We start from the raw sequence: 24,920 nt of genomic DNA, 5'->3' as shown, positions 1-24,920 counted from the left end.
AGCAGCAGGGTGACCGGCAGTCTTTGTGTTGAGGGATCAGGGCCCTCTCCTGCGAGCCGGGAGCCCAAGGACGTGCTGTCCCCTGCAGAGACCAGGCCAAGGTCATCCAGGGAGAACCCACCGCTTTAATGTCTGCCGAGAACCTTCCTGGAGGTGGAGGGGGGCGCGAGGAGGGGAAGCAGGGCCCCGGGGAGTGGATCCGGAGAGTGAGGGGCCGGCAGACACCCCGAGGCACAGGGTCCCGTGAGGAGCGCTGAGGAGCAGGGGTCAGCGCCCCGAGGAGCCGCCGCCTCTGACGGGGCCGGAGCACAGGCGGAGGGCGGAGGGCTGAGCCTGGGGCTAAGCGGGGTCCCCACGCCCTTGTGTGGCTGTTGGCTCCTCTGGGCAGTCTGCCCGGGTGTCTGCTGAGAGTCCTCGAACCTGCCCGTGGCAGACACCCTGCAGGGGAGGCGCCCTCCTGAGCCAGGTAGAGAGAGGGAAGGGGGTCACGGCTCCCATGGGGGAGGCGCGGAGTGTCCACAGGAGCACCGCCCCAGCCCATGCCTGCCCCGAGGCGGCCACAAAGCGCCCACCTAGCGCCCGAGGTCCTGACGGCTCTGGGCTGCTCGCCGGGCTGCGGCAGGTGTGGCCCGGCCTGCCTCAGTTGTAGAACACCTCGTCCTCCTCCTCGCAGGGCAGGCCGCCGTCCCCGGAGCGGAGGGGGCCCTGCAGTCCGGCCCCCGCCTCAGGCCCCAGGGCCCCTGGGAGCCGCGGCCGCAGCTGCCGTCCAGGGCTGGGGGGCTCGTCAGGGGAGGGCCAGCCGTCGAGGGAGGAGAAGGCCAGAAGACGGTCATCCTGCGAGTGGACACTCAGAAGGCTGTCCTGGAGACAGACGCTCCCCAGGTCTGCAAAAGCAGCGGGAGGTGGGGGTGAGGATGGAGCGGGGAAGCCCTGCCCCTCGCCCTCCCTGGGGTAGGCGGCAGGGGCCAGCGGCGGAGGGCCTGCCTCGGAACCCAGCTTCATCAGCACCAAGCTGTGTGGCCTCGGTCATGTCACGGAACCTCTGAGCCCTTTTCTCCCTGGGTGATGGCGTGGTGGCGGCAGTGAGCAGAATGGCTAACAACAGACTCTGGAGCCAGCCTGCTGGCCTCGAATCCTTCTGTGCTCTGAGAACTGGGCTGGCCAGTGCTCTCCCCAGGCCACAGTGGGTGTGCGAGCTCCACCCAGGACCCAGGCTCCCTGAAGCCCTCAGGGGTAACCAGGGGGTCTACAAGGGTGCCTGACGGTGCCTGAGGTTGAGGTTCAGAGCCTGAGGCCTCGGTTTCCCTTACTTGTGAAATGGAGAGAATAGCCGCCCTGCTGCTCAGAGCGTCACAGGATAAACGGAAGCAACGCGTGTGGAGCGCGGGGCACGGTGTCTGCCACCAATGTACCGACGTCTCTGTCCCTCATCCAGCCCATCGCCTACCTCTCTATCTATCATTCTCCCCTTTGTGCTCATGGCGCTCCCGGGCAACGGGCAGGGCAAGGATCACCAGCCCCCCTTTTCAGGTGAAGAAAACCTAAGGCTGAGGGTCGGCGGGGCTTCTCTGAGGTCCCAGGGCTCAGGTAGCAGAGCAAGCCCGCTCGCCGGCCCCACGGCATCCCACCCCGGCCCCACGGCATCCCACCCAGGCCCCAGGGCCGTACCCTGGAGCTGCAGGACGTCCGCGGGGCTGCTCTCCGGGCCCAGCTCTCCATCATCCAACGAGGACCAGGCGCTCAGTGTGGCCTCCGTGATGGCAAACTGCTCGGCAACCCCTGTGGGGACGGACCAGGTTCGGCGGGGGTGCAGAGGCTGCGGGTGGGCGGGCGCCACATACTGGCTCTCGAGGCTGCCCATCTGTGGCCCCGGGGATCGGAGTTCCCATCAATGCCCCCGCACTCAGCACTGTGATTCCCTGCCCAGACCAGTGGTAAAGACCCCGCCTGCCAAAGCAGGAGGCATAAGAGATGCAGGTTCAAACCCTGGGTCAGAAAGACCCCCTGGAGAAGGACATGGCAACCCACTCAGTATTCTTGCCTGGAAAATCCCATGGACAGAGGAGCCTGGCGGGCTACAGTCCACGGGGTCACAGAGAGCTGGACACGACTGAACCTACTGAGCATGCAGACAACCCTCAGGGGGGACCCCGGGGTCTCTCAGGACCAGACCCAGCCAGTCCGTCCCCCACCCCCGCCCCTGCTGACCTGCAGCAAAGCGGGCCTCTCGCAGCTCGTCCGGAAGGCGGCTGTAACGCTCGTCGTCGTCGGCAGGGGGCAGCTCCCAGCCCGCCCGCTGGGCACTCCAGCCCTTCCACTCGATGAGGTGGGCCACGCGGCCGCGGGCCATGGCCGTGGGCTTTGTGATGTGGTCCCTGATGCTCTGCACCACTCCTGCGGAGATTGAGGGCGGCTGAGCCAGCCCCAGCCCCAAGAGCTGAGCCCTCCAAGAACCTCCAGCCGGTCCAGTGGCCTGTCCCCCATGTCCCTCCAGAGCCGTGTCCTCAGAGTCCCACCCGCAGTGCCGGTACCCAGCTCACTCCTCACGCCCCGCCTGCTCACAGCCTCCCACACCCCGAGGCCCCCTTGCACAGACGTTCCCCCACCCCCCCGCAGGCCCCACGCCCTGCCAGCAGCCTGCTCCCGGCAGTGCTCCTGCCCACCTGGCCCTTCTCCTCCAGACCTGCCACACCCCTTGCTCCCTTCTGACCAAGTTCACACCCGTTTGCTCAAGGAGATTCACTCGTGGATCCTTCAAGACCCACCAGCTGTCCCTTCCTCCAGCAGTTAACAAGCCAGGGGACAGCGTCTTCTGTGCCTAGACACTGCCTGCTCTTCCCAGGGTGAGACCTGCAGCAGGCAGGGAAGGCTTCCTGGAAGAGGTGGCTGGAGGCAGGCTTTGAAGGCAGTTTGGGTTGGATAAAAAGAGGCAAGGTTGGAGGCTATTTCAGAGATAAGAAGGGGATGAAGGCATAGAAGAGTCGGGCGTGGTTCCAGGACCACCAGGGGCAAGCCACGGGGCAACACTGGGAAGAGGGTGGCAGAAGCGTCTGGGAAGCTCAACAAGGCCCGGACTGGGGGTGGGCCAGCCCTCTCCTGTCAACGGCACCGTGACGAGCAGGAGGGCAGCGCAGGGCGGACCTGCCGTTGAGGAAGAATGTCCTCACTGGAGGACTTAGGGCCAAGGGTAGGCTTTAGGGGCCACTGAAGGGAGTCAGTGAGGGACCAGACAGCGTGGGGAGATGGGGAGCAGGGGCGGGGCGGGGGTGGGCTCTTGGGAGCAGGCCAGCTGGATGAGCAGGCTGATGGACAGAACGTTGTCAAGGATGATCCCCGGTGTCTCCTCCAGCCCAGGCTGAGAACATGGATCTGTGGGTCACTGGTCCCAGAAAGCAGGACATGAGGGAAGGCAACATTTAAGGAAGAAAGGCGACTCCTCTGGTGGTCCAGGGGCTAAGCCTCCACATTCCCAACGCAGGGGGCCCAGGTTCAATCCCCAGTCAGGGAACTAGATCTCACGGGCAACAGCTGAGCTTCCTCATGATCCAACTAAGAACTGGCACAGCCAAGCAGATAGACAGATGCATAATTAAAAATAATAATTCAAAAAAGCTAATGTCGACTTGCTTTAGAAAAAGGACGGAAGGGAGAAAGGAAGGCACCCATGAAGGAAGCTGAGACAAAACTCCGGGAGAATGGGAAAGACGGAGGTCGGAACGGTGGGGAGCGCTGGCAGCCGGCGGAGGTTTCCGGAGCGGCGGTTCAGCGTCCCCCGAGAGGCGGGTGAGGCGGAGGGAGACGATTTCGGGTGGAGGAAAAGGGGGACAACCTCGGGGGGCTGCGAGGGGCTGAGGATGTAGCAGCCTGTGAGCAGAGCCGGCCGAGCAGAGCCCCGAAGGCCGCGCCGGGGCGACCACCCCCTGCTGCTGCGGGCGCCACGGAGCACAGCTGTGCTGACACCTGCGCCCTCGGGAGCCTCGCCCTCGGCTGACGGAGCTGCCTCACCCAGAGAGGCCTGGGGGCCGGGAGTCCTCCCGAGCGGCGGCCGACACTGACGGACGGAGGAGCCGTGTGAAGTCAGCCCCGGCCTCAGAGCCGCGGGTTCTGTCGGTCAGGCTGGGAGGGAGGAGACCTGCAAGCCACCCTCCGCCGAGCCCCGCCCGGCCCCGCCCCGGCCCCGCCCCTGCCCTGTCTTGAGCCCCGCCCCTGCCCTGTCTTGAGCCCCGCCCCTGCCCTGTCTTGAGCCCCGCCCCTGCCCTGTCTTGAGCCCCGCCCCGGCCCCGCCCCTGCCCTGTCTTGAGCCCCGCCCCTGCCCTGTCTTGAGCCCCGCCCCTGCCCCGCCCCGGCCCTGTCTTGAGCCCCGCCCCGACTCCTGCCCCTGCCCCGCCCCGCCCCGGCCCCGCCCCTGCCCTGCCCTGCTCCCCTCGCTCCCTGAAGGGTTCCTTCGAGTACAACCCCTCGGTGACGCCCCAGCACAGTGCCCCTCTCGGCTCTGCTTCTAGGGAACCCATCACAAATTGGCTGCTTTCATCTGCTGCAGAGAGGCAGGGAGAGCACCGGGGAGACACCCACAACTTCAGGAGGACCCAGCAACTGAACGCCCCCGAGGGGCAGGGGGTTAACCCCCACGTCCTGCAGAGTCCCGCACGGAGCCCGGAGCGCGGCGTTTAGAAAACTCTTGCGTCCAACAGGGCTGCAGCCCCTCCAGCGGCAGTTCCGCTCTGACCTTCCCGCCGCCAGTGGCTAGGGGACACGGTGAGGATTCCCAGGGCAGGAGGGGCAGCCGGAGCTCACCCACGAGGGACGAGGTGGCCAGGGCTGCCACGCTGTAGCTGCTGGAGCAGGACCTGGAGTCGGACAGGTAGCCGTTGGCGGTCTGGAAGCACTTCTGTAGGAAGGGGAGGGCTGAGCGAGGGGGTAGACCGGCCAGATGGCCCCCCACCCCTCCCACCCCACCACCCACGCTCCCCAGGTCCTGGGCGGCCCTGCCAACCCCACAGGACCCTCCCCAGCCCTGTGTCCATCAGACCCCCCAGGGCTGGCAGCGCTGTGGGCCCAATCTGGGCCCACAGAGCGAGGGCGACAGTGTCAGCTGGGGCTGGCCAGACTGTGGGAGGGGCGAGTGCACTCACCTGCCAAGGATCCCAGCAGAAACCCATCTGTTTGTCCTGAAACAAGAGGAGAAAAAGGAGCAGGCAGGGCCTGGCACGCTGTGCCGGCAGAGGGCACGGCCCCTGCAGCCCCAGGGGGCGGTGCTCCCTGACTGAGCCCGTCTGCCTGCTCCTGGGGCATGCCCTCCTGTCCCCTGGCACGCAGAGAGAAGCAGGTGGGTGCGGGGCAACCGTGACTCTGCAGGAGAGGCAGGGGGCGTGGGGGACCGAGCAGGCCTGGGCTCAGACTGTGACTGCCGTTTCTCCTGTACATCCTTGGACTAGTCACCTAACATCCCAGAGTCTTAGTCTGCGCCTCTGTAAGATGGGACAGTGCCATTCATCTCACAGGGTGTGGGGAAGCATAAACAGCATAACGTAGGCAAAGGGCCGGGCACAGCGCTGAGCACTCGGTGTGCGGGCGCTCGCTCCCTCTCTCTCTCGCTCTCTCGCTCTCTCTCTCTCTCTCTCTCTCTCTCTATATATATATATATATATATACACACACACACACATGCCAGTCCTTTACCACTGGGCTCCCCAGGTGGCTCAGTGGTAAAGAATCCACCTGCCAACACAATAGAGATGCAGGTTCAATCACTGGGTCAGGAAGGTCCCCTGAAGGAGGGCATGGCAACCCACTCCAGTATTCTTGCCTGGGAAATCCCACGGATGGAGGAGCCTGGCAGGCTATGGTCCATGGTGTCAAAAAGATTCAGATATGACTTACAGATTAAACAATGTAATTACGTGCTAAGTAGCTTCAGTCATGTCCGACTCTGTGACCCTATGGACTGTAGCCCACCAGGCTCCTCTGTCCATGGGATTCTCCAGGCAAGAGTACTGGAGTGGGTCGCCATGCCCTTCTCCAGGGGATCTTCCAGACCCAGGGATCAAACCCACGTCTCTTACGTCTACTTGTATTGGCAAGCAGGTTCTTTACCACTAGCACCACTTGGGAATCGTGTGTGTGTGTGTGTGTGTGTGTACATTTGTTTATGATATACATATATATATATATGTGATAGATATATCAACTTGTGAGTTCAGGCCACAGCTTCTGGGGCAAAGGTCAAAATTCTGCGCCCGGTTTGAGGCCCTGGCGAGTCCGGCGTGATCTGTCTGAATGAGCTGAGAACTCATTCCTTCACCCCCCAGTCCGCAGTGCAGGCGGCCAAGGAGTCGTGGGCTCATAACAGAACATCTTCTCTGCAGGACTGGGTGAATCTGGGTGGGAGGCCCTTCATGATGGGACTCTTATCTATATAGACCAGGTTCAGTGCCTGGATGCCCCGCTCCATTCAGAGCTTCATCAGCTGAATACAACCCTGGGCGGCCTGACCCTGCAGGAAGGAGCCAGGCCCGGCAGGGAGAGGAGGAGGCTAAAACAGCTTCTGCTTCCAGAGCATAGCCCAGGAACCAGGAGGACGAAGCACGACCAATTACCTTTCCAGTGACACGGTCTGAAGCCACGATAGAGGGCAAGTCTGGGTTCAGGGGGGCCGTGCCCTGGGGCATGGGGCAGTCCTTGTGGGCACTTGTGAGCAAATCTGGAAAAAAGGAAGACACGAGAAACTTAGACAAGCCCAGAGCTCTGTTGTTACGAAGCCCATTCAAGCCAGCTCTGAGAGATGACGTTACTTTATTATTACATCATTTCATCGAAAACAGACTCAGGGACTTCCCTGGTGGTCCATGGTTAAGAATCTGCCTTGCCATGCAGGGGATGTGAGTTCAATCCCTGATAACAGAACTAAAATCCCACACACCCTGGAGTAACTAAGCTGACGCAGTGCAGCGAAAGATCCCGCGTGCTGCAAGTGAGACCCAACACGGCCAAATAAATAAAATGTTTAAAAAGAAAAAGAAAACAGACTCAGGCCCACAGCAGGTGAGGAGTCCAGCCAGATCCCACCAGTAGGATTTCGCTGCCCTCTCCTTGTTACTCCATTTTTACTAACTCCAGTCCTCCAGCGATTGCTTGACCTCACGGAGACCCCCAATCTGTCTGTTCGCCTGTCTTTCGTAAGACACTCATGTCCCCACTTCCCTCCTGGCCCAGCTAAGACTCCTTGGCATATCCTTAAAGGTCTCCTTTGCAGATGCCCTTGACTCGCCTCTCTTAACTCTGTTTTGGCCTAACCCTCCGCCCACTTTGTGGGGACCCTCAGAGCTGCTGGCTGCCAGGGAAAGTCACGGGTGTCAAGTGAAATTGGTGTCCACCAGTCTACCCGGAGAAGGCAATGGCACCCCACTCCAGTACTCTTGCCTGGAAAATCCCATGGAAGGAGCAGCCTGGTGGGCTGCAGTCCATGGGGTCGCTAAGAGTCAGACACGACTGAGTGACTTCACTTTCACTTTCATGCATTGGAGAAGGAAATGGCAACCCACTCCAGTGTTCTTGCCTGGAGAATCCCAGGGACGGGGGAGCCTGGTGGGCTGCCGTCTATGGGGTCACACAGAGTCGGACACGACTGACGCGACTTAGCAGCAGCCGCAGTCTACCCAGGGATCCCTCTACGTGTCTGATTCCTGCGAGTTTGCATCCTGTGAGGCTGACTGCTTGGTCTTCTTTCCTTCTCGAACTTTCACAGGGACACCCCTGCGGGTCCCTGCACCCTGCTGCCGGCTGCTCTCCGGCTCTCGGTGCGATCCAGGAGCCTTCGGCAGGTGTCACCCATCCTGTCCACCTCGGATCTGCCCCGCCGCACGCCACACCGTCTGCCTTCCCTCTTGTGACAAAAGAAGGGCTGTCCCCCAGCCCAAGCCCAGCCCGTCCACCGGGGTCTCATGCCTGCCCTCCCCCGGGGCTCCGTGCTCTCTCTTTCCCATGTTGTCCCAATTTCTCTCCCCAGAGTCGGCCCATCGGTGTGGCTGTGCTGCCTCTGGGCTCAGGGACTCTTGCCGGCATTGCCTCTCCTGTCTCCTGCCGCGTGGGGTCCGCTCACCACTGGGCTGGCCCCCAGCCCCTCCCGTCCTGACAACCCAAGGCTCTCCACCCTTGGAAGACACTCTCCCAACCCCTGCCCCTCCGCTCCTTGCTCACGCCTCTGCCCCCAACTTAGAGCTGTGTCCAGCCTCTACTCCCCGTCTTCTCCTGTTCTCCTGCACTGGTTCCAACCAGCCTTCCTTGAGACAGCCCTTGGCACGTGTCCAGAAAGCTCAGAGGGATCCTCCGGCCCATCCTCGGCGGCCCCCCAGCAGGCACGAGGGTGCCCCTCCTCCAGCCGCACCCTCTCCTGACCCCCCACCTCCACAGCCGCTCCTCTTCCTCCTCCTCTGCTCAACCCCAGAGCTGACCCACCGCTCATCCCGGGCCCCTTCTCACCTCCCTTCTCCCCTCTCCCAGGAGGTCTCACCCCTGCGGCTGACCCCCACATTTATGCCTCCAGCCCCAACTCTTTGCTGGAGCTCCTGGCTGAATTTCCAGCTCCCTACATGGTTGCCCACTAGGCATCTCAAGCAAACGCAGGCAAAACGGAACCTGCAAACCACAACCCATCTTCCTTCCCCAGCTTTAGAGAGCAACGTGACGGTCCACCCAGCTGTCCCGACGACAAGCCCAGGCACTTTCCCCAACTCTTCCCGCCAACCCCGTCCAGCAACCAGCAAGTCTCCCTAGCCCTCTCTCTGACCCCTGCCCCAGATTTAGCCCTCTCCATCAGCACCGCTGCTCCAGCCTTGCCCCGTGAGAGCTGTCACCTTCTCCACCAGCAGCCTCCTCCCTCCCCTGCTGGGCCATCCACTCTCCACCAGCATCACGGGGACGTCACACCCCCGGTCAGGCTGTCTCCATCTGCCCGGCTGCCTCCCTTCCATCACCTTAGGGACAGAGGCAGCTCCAGCCTCATGGCCTGGGGGCCTCCAGCCGGCCCGCTCTGACCACAGTCCCCGGCCCGTGCCTGCGCCCGCTGTCCTGGGCACTCCGCTCCGTGCTGCTCCTCAAACGGCCAGGCCTGCTCTTCGTCCTTGATGTCCCCCCCGTGCCTGGAACACCCATTCCCCAGATCCTCTGGAACCTCATCATCCAGTGCTCAGCTCAAGAGAAGCCATCCCTGGCCACCTCCCTGTCCCCACAGCAGCCACCAGTCACCCCCCACAGTCCTCACCCTGATATCTGTGCTTATTTAAGGTCCAGCGGCTCCCCCTACAACAAATGTGAGCGCCGCGAGGGTGGAGACCCTGGCGGCTCTGCTTGGGGCTCTGCGTCCACAGCACCTGCACTTAGTGGGGGCTCTGTAAACACCTGGGGGATGCCTTCTACCCTCTGGTAAAAGTACTTCTGTGCGGGAGGGCAGGGATCGGCCCACCACTGCCGAATTATCAGGGCCTACCACATCCTAGGTTCACAGTCGTTGCTGAGGGATTGACCACCTTGAACCAAGCAACTAGAATTGCTGGGCTGAATCCTTGGTCTAACTAGGAGGAATCCTCCAGTCCCCCAGGATGACAGGGACACTCTTACCATTCATTCGATTAATGTGCGTGCTTACTCTTCCATTCGCTGAACGGCATTAGCTGAGCAACTACTATGTACCACCCACTGTTCTGAGTACTAGAGACAGTGGTGAAGCCTGGGCTTCCCCGGTGACTCAGACGGTGAAGAATCTGCCCACAGTGTGGGAGACCTGAGTTCGATCCTGAGGTCAGGAAGATCCCCTGGAAAAGGGAATGGCTACTCACTCCAGTATTCTTGCCTGGAGAATTCCATGAACTGAGGAGCCTGGTGGGCTACAGTGCATGGGGTCACAAAGAGTCGGACACGACTGAGCAACGAACACTTTTACTTTCTCTCACTGGTGGTTAGAACTCTGCGCCGCCACTGCAAGGGGCGTGGGTTTGATCCCTGGCTGGGGAACTAAGATCACGTACGTTGTGCAGCATGATCCGAAAAAAAAGACAGAGATGATTTCTCTACCCTCGTGGAGCTGACATTCTAGTAAGTGAGACAGACTATTAACCCAGAACTCACAAGCTCTGAGAGCTGCTCCGAGCTGAGGTCTGGGTATCCAGAAAAGTCCAGTTATATGAAGAGCTGTAGCCTGGCCATTCATTCATTCACCCATGTAGCCATTTATCCCTTCAGCCACTGAGCACCCATCTCCTGGACGTCTGCACTGTGCAGGCACCTGGGGACCGAGGTGGGATCAGCTCTGTCCCTGCCCTCAGGGAGCTCACAGTTACATGCAGGAAGCCCCGCAAAGCCCCTCACTCAAACCCAAGGCTGAGCGGCAGGAAGGGCATCACCTGAGGACTGCTGTTCTCTTCACCCTCCTGTCCCGGCGTGATTGCAGAGTCCTCACCGTGACCTAGAGAGGAGGCTCCGTGGTCAGCTTGGCAGGTGAGGAAACCCAGGGCAGGTGGGGGAGTCACAGCCCCAGGCACACGGCCCCGCCGAGGGCAGTCAGGACCTGAATCCTGCGGGTCTGATGCTGAGGCGCCTCCTCTCGCAAAGCACAGGAGTTGTGATGATTTTCGGCGGGGACTGGGGGCTGCATGGTAGCGCTGATGGGGCAGCTGGCCAGGAGGGGCTGTCTGGAGGTGGACGGTTTGGGTGGGCGCAGGGATGGTGGGGCGGGGAGGGGGTGAGGCGGGCGGGGCTTGCGCCAAGCCCGGGTCGAAGGAGCGGTCTGGGGCGATGCCTACAGAGGCTCCCCCCCCCGCCCCCCCCCGCTGCCTCCCCTCCCAGCCTCCACCGTCCTGCCCTGGGCAGCGGCTCCCGTCACCCTTTCTGGCTGGGGGCCGCCTGGACAGAAGCAGACGAACGGATGGCGTGGACACAGACGCGGCTTCCGGGAGGAGGCGGAGGCCACAGAGGGTCTGAGGCTGGAGATGGGAGGCGCCAGGCCACCCCAAAGGCAGGGCTGGGCGGAGGAGAGTGGGCAGAACCGGAGACGCCGAGATCGGGGTTAACGAGGAGGGGGAGCAGGCAGGGGCGGCTGTGGGCGCCCCACGCAGCCCCCAGACCCCGTGGGCCCCCGTCCGCTTCTGTTGCCCACAGTCCCCGCCCCGCCCCGCGGGCTGGGCTTCCACCAGGCAGCTCCTGAGGCGCAACTGGGCTGAAACAGCCAGGAAGCGATGTTGCTCCCGGCGGAGTGGCCCTCGCCCGTGACCGGAGGGGCAGGGCCCCAGGTACTGTGTTTCGGGCGGGAGAACTCCGGGCGCCACTCTCATCCGAGACCCCGGTGGAATCAGCCTGACCCTGCGGGACGGCGGGCGCCCTCTCCCGGCCGCGTCTCCTCCGCCCGCTCTCTCCACTTCACTGCTTCCCTCTGGAAGGTTCCCTTCACGTCCCCGTCGCTCGCAAATCCCAGTGTCAGGAGCTGCCCTGAAGACAGCTGCCTGAGGCTCTGCTGCCAGACTGTCCAGTTCAAATCCCTTTATTCCCGTGGGCCCTGAACAAGCGACTCCACCTCTCCTAGCCTCCACTTCCGTATCTGTAAGACGGGCAACTGAGGGAGATGGTTCTGGTTCCTCCGGAATTGTCTACTAGGATCCAAAACTGAGGCCCAGGAGGCTTTGAGGACCCGCTTTTGAAGAAAACCACTCAGAAGGTGGACGTGGGGGGGCAGCGGACACCCTCTAGAGTCAAAGCAGCTGAAACCAGCTCTGCCGCCCCAGCCGACAACCCCCTCCTGACTCTTGTTGTTCACCCACCCAGTCGCGTCCGACTCTTTCGGACCCCATGGACTGCAGCACACCAGGCTTCCCTGTCCTTCACTGTCTCCCGGAGCTTGCTCAAACTCATGTCCATGGAGTCAGTGACGCCATCCAACCGTCTCATCCTCTGTCATCCCCTTCTCCTCCTGCCTTCAGTCTTTCCCAGCATCAGAGTCTTTTCCAAGGAGTCAGCTCTTCACATCAGGTGGCCAAAGTATTGGAGCTTCAGCTTCAGCATCAGTCCTTCCAATGAACACCCAGGACTGATATCCTTTAGGATGGACTGGTTGGATCTCCTTGCAGTCCAAGGGACTCTCAGGAGTCTTCAGCACCACAGTTTGAAAGCATCAGTTCTTTGGCGCTCAGCTTTCTTTATGGAGAATCACATAAAGAATGAAAATCACACCCATAGATGACTGCTGGAAAAACCATACCTTTGACTGTATGGATCTTTGTCGGCAAAGTGATTTTCTCTGCTTTTGAATATGCTGTGTAGGTTTGTCATAGTTCTCCCCCCGCCCACCCCAAGGAGCAAGCGTCTTCTGACCCTACCCGTTTCTCCCCACAGGCTGAATGAGGGGATGTCAGGGACTCACTTGCAGAGATCTGGGAGGCCTGCAAAGGAGAGGCCACCACTTCATCTGCCCACTTCACCCCTCCCTGCTTGGATGTCCATAACTGGGGCAGGGGCGGCCTGCCCTCCCACCTCCAGTAAGGCAAGGCTTGTGTTATCACGGGTCCGGCAGACACAGAGAAAGGGGCCAGGTGTGAGGCCTGCTGGTGCCCCTAAGAGGGCCGCTTGCAGGCAATGGGACCCCAGCCCCAAGAAGCTGGAAGGTGGACCACTGTAGGGAGAAAAGCGAGTTGAGCAGGGGATGAAGAGGTCAGACCAGCCAGGTCTTCCATGATGGGCCCACCCCCTCCCACTGCGTGGGCTCGGAGAATCTCCCGTGCTAGCCTGGGAGACCCTGGCGCCACCCACCCCTAGTCCTTCTCTGCCCCTCACTCCAGGCGTTCCTGCCTCGGACCCTGTGCGCCGGCTGTTCTTTCCCCCACCTGGGACTCTCTCCCTGAGTACACGGTTCACACCTCGCTCCGCCCAGGTCTCTGCTCAGATGCTGCAACCCCAGTGCGGCCTCCCGAACCATCTCATTTAAGAGGACGCCCGCGCCTCTCCAGCCCCTCACCCTGTTTCACACCCGTCACTCCACAAAGCGTGTGTCTGTTTCCTTCTTCATGGATTCCCCTAGAACACACGCTCTGGGAGGGCTGGGACTCTGCCTGTTTTATTTGCCACAGAGGCCCGAGCGCCTGCCCAGGGCCTGGCACGTTGTAGGTGCTCGCTAAACATTCGATGTAAGAAGGGAGAAATGAACATCTGGGTGCCAACCGCACGGAGGAGTCACCCGAGAGCCAGGGCTAGCCGAGGGGGACAGCTAGAGCTCCAGGCAGACACAAACACAAAACGGTCTCTGCCCCATTTTTTCTCAAGGTTTTTGGGCCGACTCCAGCATGCTGCAGGAGAATGGGACCCAAAGGAGAGAGAGGCCAGCAGAGCAAAGAGCAGACCATGACCCTTTGTACGGCCAGCCAAGCACCAAAGAGTTGATGCTTTCAAACTATGGTGCTGGAGAAGACTCTTGAGAGTCCCTTGGAATACAAGATCCAACCAGTCCATCCTAAAGGAAATCAGTCTTGAATATTCACTGGAAGGACTGATGCTGAAGCTGAAACTCCAAATCTTTGGCCACGTGATGCGAAGAGCTGACTCATAGGAAAACACTCTGATGTTGGGAAAGATTGAAGTTGGGAGGAGAAGGGGACGACAGAGGATGAGATGGTTGGACGGCATCACTGACTCAATGGACATGAGTTGAGCAAGCTCTGGGAGTTGGTGAAGGACAGGGAAGCCTGGTGTGTTGCAGTCCATGGGGCCACAAAGAGTCAGATATAACTTAGCAACAGAACAACAAGCCTCGGCCACAGGGGATGAGGGGAGGGCGAGATGGGACGGGAGAGGAAAGTGTCATCCGAGCTGGATGGACTGGACTCGTGTCCAGAAGAGGCGAGAGGGTTCTGTGATCTGCCCGAAAGGTGTTACGGGCTGGCAGGTCCGGGGCGGCTCAGTGAGACTGTCTGGGGCAGGGGCTGGAGAACGGGCAGTGGAGTCGGGTGAAGCTCCAGCCCTGGGTCCAGAGCTCAGTGATCCAGGAACTAGGAGCAGGAGGCAGTGCAGGGCCATGAGGATGGGGCTGTGTGCTCCTGGAGCACGCAACGCACTGTGCTCCTTACCCACAGCTCTGGCCGTGTGACCCTGGGCAGATCTTGCGCCTCACCGGGCTTCAGACTTTCCAGTGTACAGACGCCATGTTCCAGGCCCTTCAGAGTTGGTGTTCAAACCAGGTGGGGGACGGGCGGAACCTTCAGTGGGTCAAGCAAGCAATTTCCTTGGTCGTATTTTAAAAGAATGAAACAGAATGGCGTAGAACAGAAAATGTCAGAACCCACTGCACAATCAGGCTAAGCCTTACTTCGTGAAGCCTCTTTTGAACTGCAGACACCTGTGTGTGCACAGTAAGGGTTTTCTACGTGTGTGTCCTGGGTTATGACACAAAGCACACTTATTCTTACGGGTCCAGTCAAAAAAGTTTGAAAGTTGCCCTCTGAGGGTTCCTGCACGCACCAGCCGGGGCCTCCAAGGTGCAGGCCGGGTGACGCTGGCTACCGGCTGCCCCAGGAACTCCTGAGGGTGCAGGGCTCCCTCCAGGCCCCGGCCCGTCGCCGGAAGCTGTTTGGAAACTGGGGCCACAGAGCGGGAATGAGGGGGGATGGCAGGTGGTGCTGAAGCCTGGAGGAGACGGGCTCGGACACGACTGCCCACGCGGCACAGACCCGGACTCCTGCTCCCAGCCCCTCCCCAGCTTCCCTGCTCCACAGCTCAGGAGGGCTGCGGGTGCCTCTGCCAAAGCCGCCTTCTCCCCCTGAGGACTCTGGCCCCGGGATGTCACAGGCTGGTTGCCATGGAGACGTCAGGTAATGAACCAGCCCTGGGGGAAATCACAGGCTGCTCTTCACCCAGCTGGGACCAGCGGCCACGTCACCACAGGCAACTGGAAAAACACAGCGTTTCATGCAGGTGGGGGCTGGGGGACAGCCTGCAGAGACCCCAGCCTGCGCTCCTGGGGGCGCCTTCCTCTCCCACGGGAGCCGTGGGGCACCCGCTCTTTCCCAGCGCACAGCCCACTCCCCTGAACCCAGGGTCCAAGGCCCCTTCTCTGACTGCCCCTCCACCACAGGCCAGGCGCAGAACAGGCCCGGGGTCACTGCGGCAGCAGGGCCTCCTGACCCTGCAGGGCAGCGCCGTCCTCTCCTTCCGTCCCCCCCACGCCCTGCCTCCACCAGAGCTGCTCAGCGCGCCAAGGATGCCCCCTGCCTTCCCATACCGGCTCCTCAGTCCGCCGGGTCCAGCCACCCCGGCAGCTGCTCCCAATGCTTCACCCTCTTGCAGCAAAGCTCCCACACTGGTCCTCGCCACTCGTGCCTGGGGTGAGGCTGCCATGTAACCCCCCAGACTCCTCTCTTGGCCTTCCAGCCCCTGCGCTGGGCCTTGGCACTCCTAGCGATCAGTCAGTGCCTGCCGTCTGCCCGGGTCCCACGCCCTGGGGGGCATGCGGGTCCCAGGCTTCACCCTGCTCCCGCTCAGCGGCCCAGAGAGGGTGAAGCTCCTCTCGAAACACACAGGATCTGAGATGCAGCCAAGGCCCGAAGTCCCTTGTGATGCCCTCCCTGGACTGTCTCGGGGCCCCCGGGCTGAGTGCATGGGGCGGACCACGGCCACGTGACATGTCCAGCTGCAGCCTTGCCCTGGACACAACATGGTGGGCACGGCCTTCCCCCCACAGGCCTGCCCCGCGCGTGAATCCCAGCCCCTCACTCCCCAGGCTGGCGTGCCTACGCGACAAGAGCCCAATTTCCCTGAACACCCTGATCTAGCCTTACCTCCTCCAGCAGCCTGCCTAGATCAGCCTCAGCTGCATTAGGCCGTTACCTTACCAGCAGCCCTACGTGGCATAGTCCGGCGTACAGTGATTTCCTTACACTGTTGACTGAACACCTCCTCTGCTAGGCCTTGCCATCCATTGTCTCCCATTTTATCTTAACAGCAACCCTGCAGGGAATTCCCTGATGGTCCAGAGGTTAGGACTCAGTGCTTCCACTGCTGGGGGCCCAGGCTCATCCCTGGTCAGAGAACTAAGATCCTGCAAACCGGGTGGCTGAGAGAGAGTCAGAAAGGGAAACAGCAGCTCTGCAGACTAGGCACCATGGCGCCCGTCTCCAGGCCAGTTCAGAAAAGGCAGAGGGACCAGGGAGAGAGAGCCCGAGAGGGGACAGCCGCTCTGCAAACTAGGCACCATGACGCCCATTTTCAAGCTGGTTTTAGAAAAGGCAGAGGAACCAGAGAAATTGCCAACATCCACTGGATCATCGAAAAAGCAAGAGAGTTCCAGAAACACATCTACTTCTGGTTTATTGACTATGCCAAAGCCTTTGACTGTGTGGATCACAATAAACTGTGGAAAATTCTTCAAGAGATGGGAATACCAGACCACCTGACCTGCCTCTTGAGAAACCTATATGCAGGTCAGGAAGCAACAGTTAGAACGGGACATGGAACAACAGACTGGTTCCAAATAGGAAAAGGAGTACGTCAAGGCTGTATATTGTCACCCTGCTTATTTAACTTATATGCAGAGCACATCATGAGAAACGCTGGGCTAGAAGAAGCACAAGCTGGAATCAAGATTGCCGGGAGAAATATCAATAACCTCAGATATGCAGATGACACCACCCTTATGGGAGAAAGTGAAGAGGAGCTAAAAAGCCTCTTGATGAAAGTGAACGAGGAGAGTGAAAAAGGTGGCTTAAAGCTCATCATTCAGAAAACAAAGATCATGGCATCCGGTCCCATCACTTTATGGGAAATAGATGGGGAAAGAGTGGAAACAGTGTCAGACTTTATTTTGGGGGGCTCCAAAATCACTACAGATGGTGACTGCAGCCATGAAATTAAAAGACACTTACTCCTTGGAAGGAAAGTTATGACCAACCTAGATAGCATATTGAAAAGCAGAGACATTACTTTGCCAACAAAGGTCCACCTAGTCAAGGCTATGGTTTTTCCAGTGGTCATGTATGGATGTGAGAGTTGGACTGTGAAGGAAGCTGAGGGCTGAAGAACTGATGCTTTTGAACTGTGGTTTTGGAGAAGACTCTTGAGAGTCCCTTGGACTGCAAGGAGATCCAGCCAGTCCATTCTAAAGATCAGTCCTGGGTGTTCTTTGGAAGGAATGATACTAAAGCTGAAACTCCAGTACTTTGGCCACCTCATGCGAAGAGTTGACTCATTGGAAAAGACTCTTATGCTGGCAGGGATTGGGGGTAGGAGGAGAAGGGGACGACCGAGGATGAGATGGCTGGATGGCATCACCGACCCAATGGACGTGAGTCTGAGTGAACTCCGGGAGTGGGTGATGGACAGGGAGGCCTGGCGTGCTGCGGTTCATGGGGTCACAAAGAGTCAGCTACGACTGAGCAACTGAACTGAATGCCCATTTACTTCCCTGGTGGCTCAGACAGTACACCGTCTGCCTACAATGCAGGAGCTCCCTGGGTCGGGAATATCTCTTGGAGAAGGAAATGGCAACGCACTCCAGCAGTCTTGCCTGGAGAATCTCCATGGACAGAGGAGCCTAGCAGGCTACAGTCCATGGGGTCTCAAAGAGTCGAACACAGCTGAGTGACTTCACTCACTCACTCACTCACACCCATTTTACATATGGAGAAACTGAGGCTCAGAGAGGTTAAGGGCACCTACTAGTAAGTGGCAGAAATGGGGCTCAAACCTGGGCCAGTCAGACCCCAGAGCTTGTGCTTTGCCTGCTGACGAGCACTGAGCTCCTGAGAGGTCCTCAGGCTGTTTGTCCAAGGTGGTGTCTCCCGCCTCAGACTGTGAGCTTCTAAAGGGCAAGGCCCCATCCACCCCTTCCCCAGTCTCCCCACAGTGCCCAGAGGGACTCTGCTCTTGGGCCTGGGGGTGCTGGGGATGGGGGGGTCACAGTCAGGGGTCAGAGCACTGGGGGTGCTGGGAATGGGGGGTCACTGTCAGGGGTCAGAGCACTGGGGGTGGGGGATGGGGGGTCACCGTCAGGGGTCAGAGCACTGGGGGTGGGGGATGGGGGGTCACCGTCAGGGGTCAGAGCACTGGAGGTGCGGGGGGTGCTCCAGTCGGCCCCTTAGAGCTTGCAGCCCCTCCCAGGCATCATCAGATGCTTGCCCTTCCAGAAGGAACTCCCTGGTCTCACAGCTCACCGCTCCCAGGGCACTGGACCCAGGGTGGGGCAGGAGGGTGACGGGTGGTCTGAGCAGGGGGCAGGGGCAGGCAGAGAGTCTCACCCCAGTGGCAGGAGATGGGCCCGGAGAGACCTGGAGCTGGAGAGAGGCGGGCAGACACCGTGGGTGCCAGCAAAGCCAAAGCGAATGCCGACACGGGCGTGCCTCCAGGGTTGACTGCCTCAAGCGCGGGCCGCATGCTCAGCACCCCTCTCCTAGTGTGCCGGGGGCCAGCGTGAGGAACTCCACCCACGGCAAAGGTCATGAGGAAGGAGGCTTGGCACACGCAAAGGCGTGATCAAGCCTCAGGAAACCCCCTGTTCCCGAGCATCTAACCCCACAGCCAGAGTCTGTTTTATGCTCTCACCTGCACCTCTGACTTTATGGGGGGCTGTTCCCCACCGGTTCTCTCGGAGAAGGAGTAAACGTGCAGCTCCAAGGCAATAAAAATTCCTGGGCGTGACAAGAGTGTTTCAGCTTAGGGACTCCTCTGAAGGTTATCTAGCCTGCCTGTATAGGTTCCTCCGGCCACATGTGATTGTTTACAGCCTCCCAACCTGAGAGGCATGAGATGTTTTAGACTTATTAAAGGCGAATTCTTTTGGGGAGTTAGAAATTATTAGTATAGTGTGTTGGTTAGGAATTATATTGGTGAAGGGTTTTTCATTTGTTGTGTCAATAATTGCTGCTAATTCCCTGCTCTGGGTGGGATAAGGGTGTCTCAGGTCAAACCTCTCTGCTGGCAGACTAGCTTGTGTGACAGGATTATCCATACTCCTGCCTCATGACTGTTTACTACCTCTCAACCATAAACAGCACAGAGAGTTTTGGAGTATTTTGAGAGTCTTAATTAGCATAGGGCTTTTCTCATTGTTGAGTCAATGATTGCCTCCAGGCCTCCATATCCTTAGGCACCTGGGAATATGTTAATCAATGTATTTGGAATATAGAAAAGGAAATATAGTAGTTTGATGTTAGCAATACTAGACTTTTTGAGCTAATGAATTTTCTCTTTTGTAATAGATCACTGTACTTTGTTATAAATCACTGTGTCCTTGCTATGTAAAAATGTAACTTTATCACTATCTTAAGACTAAATAGATCTTAAGGGGAACATTGGTGAAAGGATTTTCATATGTTGGGCTGATGTTTGCTGCTAAATCTCCATATTCCCTACCCTTATAATGAATATAACCAGCATATAGGAGAAATAAGTATTAACCTTTAAGCATATAGGAGAAATAAGTATTAACCTTTAAGATTAAGCATGTTAACCTTGGGTTAAATAAATTCCTTTCTTGATTGTAACTCGCTACACCCTCACCCTATAGGAATGCAACTTCATTTGGAGGGTGGTGCCTGGTTTAAGAAAAAACACCCTTGGAAAAAATAAGTTTTTTGGTTATCAGAAAGAAAGGGTCATAAAACATCTGCAGGTCTCATGGCCAGAAGATGATGTAAAACCCCTCAGACTTTTTTTTATACATTTATGTGAAGCACCTGATTTTGATAAAGGTCAGGACTGCTGACCCCCACATGACTCTGTATTCATCCCTATGTGTAACAAAAGGTATATAAGCAAACCCAAAAATAAAGAAATCGGATCAGTTTCCGGAGACACTGATTCCCTCATGTTGTTCTTTTCTGCTCCCCGTTTTTCTGGCTAAATTCCCATCTGGAGCGTGGGTGCCCTCCAAGTCTACTCATTTGCCCCGGTTTTCAAGCCCACGCGAGAAGGAGCCCAGGGAGGGGCACCTTCCGATATTCAAGTGGCACCGGTGGCCCAACGTAGATGGTGCAAATTCCTTGTCTTGAATTTTATTGGTATCCCACGTAAACCGAGTTATTCAGCCTCTTTTTCTCTCCTACTATTTTCCGGCCGAATTCCCATCTGGTGCATGGGTACCCACCAAGCCTGCTAATTTTGTCTGGGCTTCTAAGATCAGACCAGGTGGGCCTCAGTGCCTCCTCTCCTTCGGGAGAACGGGAAGACGCCTGCGGCCTACGTAGGTGGTGATTGGTATTCCATGTAAACCAAGTTATTTGGCCTCTTTTTCTCTGCTAATTTTCTAATCCCTCTCTATCTGTAATTAAATAAGTTTTTTCCAAGGACGCCGACTCCGACCCCACCTTCAAATCACCCTGGATCCACCGGGGCTGGCCCGAGAAAGCAACAGGCAGGCGTTCTGTGCTCAGGCTCCAAGATCAGGCAGTCCTGGATTCATATCCTACCTCTCTGGGTCCTGCCTGTGTGACCTCAGCCAAGACCCTACCCATCTCTGAGCCCTACGCCCCCCTTCCGGGGTTGAATGGGGTCTAACAAGGTCAGGAGAGTGATGCCTCAGCCAGCTCAGGATAAGCACTCAAGACAACACGAAGCAGCTCTGAGGAAAGGCATTTGGTGCCTCTATCTGGGCCCAATCACTTTCCCCACGTCCTCAACTCCTCAGTGTGTCTTTTCCTGCAAGGCTGGCCAAAGCCCCTGTAGCTTCCCCTTTCCCAGCCAAGAGGGTCTGGATTAGCTTCTGCACAGAAGGATACTAACAAAAATTAAAAACTAAAGTGCCAGCTAACACTTAAAGGGCTTGCTACGTGCCAGGTAGTGGTCTGAGTGCTCTATAGGAAGTCATTTAATCCCCTCCTAGTATCCCTGGTGGTTCAGCTGGTAAAGAAGCCTCCTGTAATGCAGGAGACCTGGGTTCGATCCCTGGGTTGGGAAGGTCACTGGAGAAGGGAATGGCAACCCACTCCAGTGTTCTTGCCTGGAGAATTCCATAGACTGGAGAGCCTGGCGGGCTACAGTCCATGAGGTCGCAAAGAGCTGGACACGACGGAGCGACTATCACTCTCACTTCCAGTGCCCCTAAGACATCCATAGCAGTGCCATTCCCATTTTAGAGATGAGAACACTGAGACACATACGCAGGGTTAAGTAACTTGCCGCGGGGGCAGAGCAGGCCGGCCGGCTCCAGAGTTCGCACTCCTACCCTCTCAGGGCTGGCTCGAGGGGGCTAACTGCTGCCCAGGGCTGGGCGGGGTGGCTCTCCCAGCTGTGGCCCGAAGCCTGGGCTTTGGCTGGGCGGCTGCAGTCGCCTGCGGGCCCTGGGTGGCTGTGGGCAGCAGAAGGATGCGGCTTCGCCCGGCTTCGGGCTGCGAGTTTGGCACGTGGAGTGCGGGGGCTGCTGTGGAGGCTCCCGGGCGTCCCAGGTGGCGCCAGTGGTAAAGAGCCCGCCTGCCAACGCAGGAGACATTAAGAGACACGGGTTCAATTCCTGGGTCGGAGGAGGGCATGGCTGCTCACTCCAGTGTTCGTGCCTAGAGAATCCCGTGGACAGAGGAGCCTGGAGGGCTACAGCCCATAGGGTTGCACAGAGTCAGACACGACTGAGTGACTCAGCACGTGGAGACTCAGAGGCTCTTGGAATCCAGAGGCCGGGGGCTGGAAGGAGCAGGCCAGGCCAGCCCTAGGTCCAACGGCCGGCTGTGTGGCACAGAGAACAAGGGCACGGGTGCCGAAGCCAGCATGACCGCGTTCAAGGCTCGCTTCTGCTCTTTCTTAACCACGCAGCCCCAGACTGTTTCCCTGCCTGTAAAATGCGGGCTGTGCTAGTACAGACCCCAGACTGGCGAGTGGAGCCTGGAACGTTCCCACCAGCCCCTGGTGAGCCGCGCGCACTCTGGGAGGAGCAGGGACAGCTAGGGGGGCAGGTGGCCTCCACTCAGGGGTTCAGACCCCCCGAGCCAGAGCAATGGGACGACGGGTGTCCTCGGCTCAAGGGGAGCTCACGCTTTCTGTACCTGCATCCACCCTGCCTGCGGGCATGTTGGCACTGGGAGTGGGCAGACGCCGTCAGGAGGGCACAAGGTCAGGATATACAACGAGGAGCCCAAACCACAGCAGGAAGGGCGCAGACCTCAGGGTGCCCCCAGAGGGCACGGCAGAGGGTCCACCAGCTACGGGGGCGTCAGAGGACCCGAGCCCCTGCCCCAGTCCTGACAGCACCACCCTGGTCTGTGGCTAACGGGCAAGTCTCCTGGGGCCGGGCCTCCGGCGCCTGGCACAGGACGGCCGGGTGCGCAGGAGGGCCAAAGGAAAGGGGACCCCGGGACCCCAACACCAGGGGCCTGCACAGCCTTCCGGGCTTCTGCAGACACACCAAGAGCCTGCCGGCTCCAAAGAAACTTAGGTACTCTCCACTCTACATAGTACCTTCCCCTCCGGCCAGGCTGGAGGCCCAGAGCAGACCCTATGCTGGGCTCACCGGCTCTAGGCACACAGTGTGTACACAGTGGCTGGCACACAGTAGGGGTCAGGCTGACGTCAGCTTCATGAATGAATGAAAGAACCTCACACAGCCCAGCCCCCATGCACGATCCCACCCTCCTGAGACATCCTGAGCCACTTACCTGAACCCTGGGGGCCTGGTGAGCAGAGCCCCCAGGCAGAGCCCTTTACCACCCCCCAACCCTCATCTCCCAGGGCGGGTCCCCTGGAGCCTGCCCAGCCCCTACCCAAGGCCTGGTTACCCCTCCACGCCTGAGGAAGGGCTGGGGTGCAGGATGCGGCGGCGGCCCCCCAAGGCTGTGCCTGGGGTCAGTGGGTTTGGCTTCATACCGCAGAGTGGGAGCCAGGGTCTGTCCGCCCTCACCTCAGCCCTGCTGCTCCCGCTGCGGGGTGAAGGGACCCCGCGCAGCCTCCAACACCTGCCCACCCCTTCCCTGCCCACCCCACCGCCCCCCAGAGCGGCTCCCGGGGCTCCCTGCTCCACCCCGGGGACAGCCAGGGGTCAGGCACCAGCAGGCAGCAGAGAGCCGGGCGGAGACACAGGCCGCACCAGGCTGGCGGGGTGAGGCGCCGGCAGGAGGGGCCGGGGTCTTCTTTAGACCCTGTTCTTCCCGCTAATGCCTGCCGCGGGTGTTCATTCTGAAGACAGGGAGCGGGGTACGCGGACAGCGGTGGGCCCTGTGTCTCGGGCGGGGGGGTGGGGGCGTGGGAACGAGGGTCGGCTTGCGCCGCGAGTGCCCCGAGTCACTCCGGAGAGGCCGGGGGCGCCAGACGCTCCGTGTCCCCCGCCCCAGGCAGGGGTGTGCGGCCGCCGGGAAGGGAGAGACCCGGCTCCCGCCGCCTGCTGGGGTGCAGATGCAGGCGGGGCCCCGCGTCTCCCAGGGCGCCGGTGGGGTGCGGCCGCCGGGAAGGGCAGGTGGTTCCCCCCGCCCCCGCCCAGGCTCCTCGGAGCGGCCGAGGGACTGCGCGCGACCCGGCGCGGGGCCCCTTCCCCCGGCACGGCCCGGGCCCCCTCACCTCGCGACACGCAGGAGCCCATCACGGGGCCACGGGGCCGGGCCGCCGGGCGCTCATGTCTCCGCGGGCGCGGGGCCCACGCGCGGCGCCGGCGCGGACGAGCGGGGAGGGCTCGGGCCCGCGGCTCCCGCCGCCGCCCGGGCGTCCGGATCGCGCCGCCCGCTAGCCTGGCACCGCCTCGCCGCGGTCAGCGCGGGGGGGCCGAGCCCCGGCGGCCCGCGCACCTGTGGCCGCGCGGCGGGGGCGGCGCTGAGCGCGGAGGCGAAGCGGGCGGCGGGGACCCCGCGGCGCGGGGCGAAGGGCAGGGACGGGCGGCGGGGGCGGGGGGGCTCCAGCATCCGGCCAGCCGGGCGCGGCGCAGGGCCGGCGGTGAACCGCTTTGCAGGGAAGAAACGGAGGGGTCACGGGCCTTGCCCAGGGCTCCTGCGAGCCCGTCAGCCCCTCACTGGGGGTCGGTGGGCCAGGCCGGGGATGTAGCCGGTGGGGACGGTGAGCCGGTAGGTCAGGGTCAGGGCCTGCGGTCCCCTCGGGCGCCTGAGGGCGGGTGACCGGGGCCCCTCTAATCACTCACACTCACCCTCTCACATGCCCACCCGTGAGTGCACGTGCGCACAGTTGCACGTGTGAACATATGCTTCACCCACACGCTCACCACCGCACACACCCGCATTCACACGCACCCCATTCACACATACTCGCATTCACACACACCCACATTCACACACACCCCATTCACACGCACTCACATTCACACACACCCGCATTCACACACACATTCACACGCACCCCATTCACACACACCCGCATTCACACACACTCACATTCACACACACCCCACTCACACACTCACATTCACACACACACACTCACACACACATTCACACACACCCCATTCACACGCACCCCATTCACACACACCCGCATTCACACACACATTCACGCACAGTCGCATTCACACACACATTCACACGCACCCGCATTCACACACACCCGCATTCACACACACTTGCACTCACACACACCCGCATTCACACACACCCGCATTCACACGCACCCGCATTCACACACACCCGCATTCACACACACTCACATTCACACACTCGCATTCACACACACCTGCATTCACACGCACCCCATTCACACGCCGTCGTGCTCAGACACCCCAGCCCCCCAGCCAGCCGCCCAGCACAGCCCTCAGGCACCGAGCGCTCACTTTCGCCTCCTTCCGTCTCGCTCCATCCTGACACCTCCGTGTGTGCCAGGCAGGCTGGATGGCACGGTGCCCCTTTTACGAGTAAGCAGGCCAGGTTCCCTGGTGCCCGCCCAGCAGGGTGCTGACGGATGAAGGCGGCTGGGGTGGCCGTGTGGTGGGGCTTGGGGCCTCCAGCCGGGCAGGATCCAGGCCTGGTGGCTGCCGG

At 60.1% G+C, this 24,920-nt stretch overlaps 1 protein-coding gene across 4 annotated transcripts; it reads right to left on the bottom strand.

Annotated features, from left to right (window-relative positions):
* Positions 1-105: 105 nt before the first annotated feature.
* FAM131C (family with sequence similarity 131 member C) lies at positions 106-23,759 on the bottom strand. 4 transcript variants are annotated; one of them, XM_069579307.1, is made up of 8 exons: positions 23,503-23,665; positions 6,597-6,700; positions 5,133-5,168; positions 4,795-4,888; positions 2,209-2,394; positions 1,669-1,779; positions 573-884; positions 106-457 (listed from the first exon to the last, which is right to left on the bottom strand). In XM_069579307.1, the coding sequence occupies exons 1-7, from the start codon at positions 23,522-23,524 to the stop codon at positions 640-642; spliced, it is 798 nt and encodes a 265-aa protein (XP_069435408.1). In that variant the 5' UTR covers positions 23,525-23,665; the 3' UTR covers positions 106-457; positions 573-639. The 4 variants fall into 4 exon arrangements, with proteins under 4 accessions (XP_069435408.1, XP_069435409.1, XP_069435407.1 ...); XM_069579308.1 differs by having other exon boundaries at positions 106-438; positions 23,503-23,653; XM_069579306.1 differs by having other exon boundaries at positions 106-884; positions 23,503-23,759.
* Between the last annotated feature and the right edge of the window lie 1,161 nt (positions 23,760-24,920).

Source organism: Ovis canadensis, chromosome 2 (assembly GCF_042477335.2).
Source record: "Ovis canadensis isolate MfBH-ARS-UI-01 breed Bighorn chromosome 2, ARS-UI_OviCan_v2, whole genome shotgun sequence".
In the NCBI taxonomy this organism is placed as follows: Eukaryota; Metazoa; Chordata; class Mammalia; order Artiodactyla; family Bovidae; genus Ovis; species Ovis canadensis.
The sequence above is the reverse complement of the archived record's forward strand: the minus strand, read 5'-3'. Positions and strand labels throughout refer to the sequence as shown.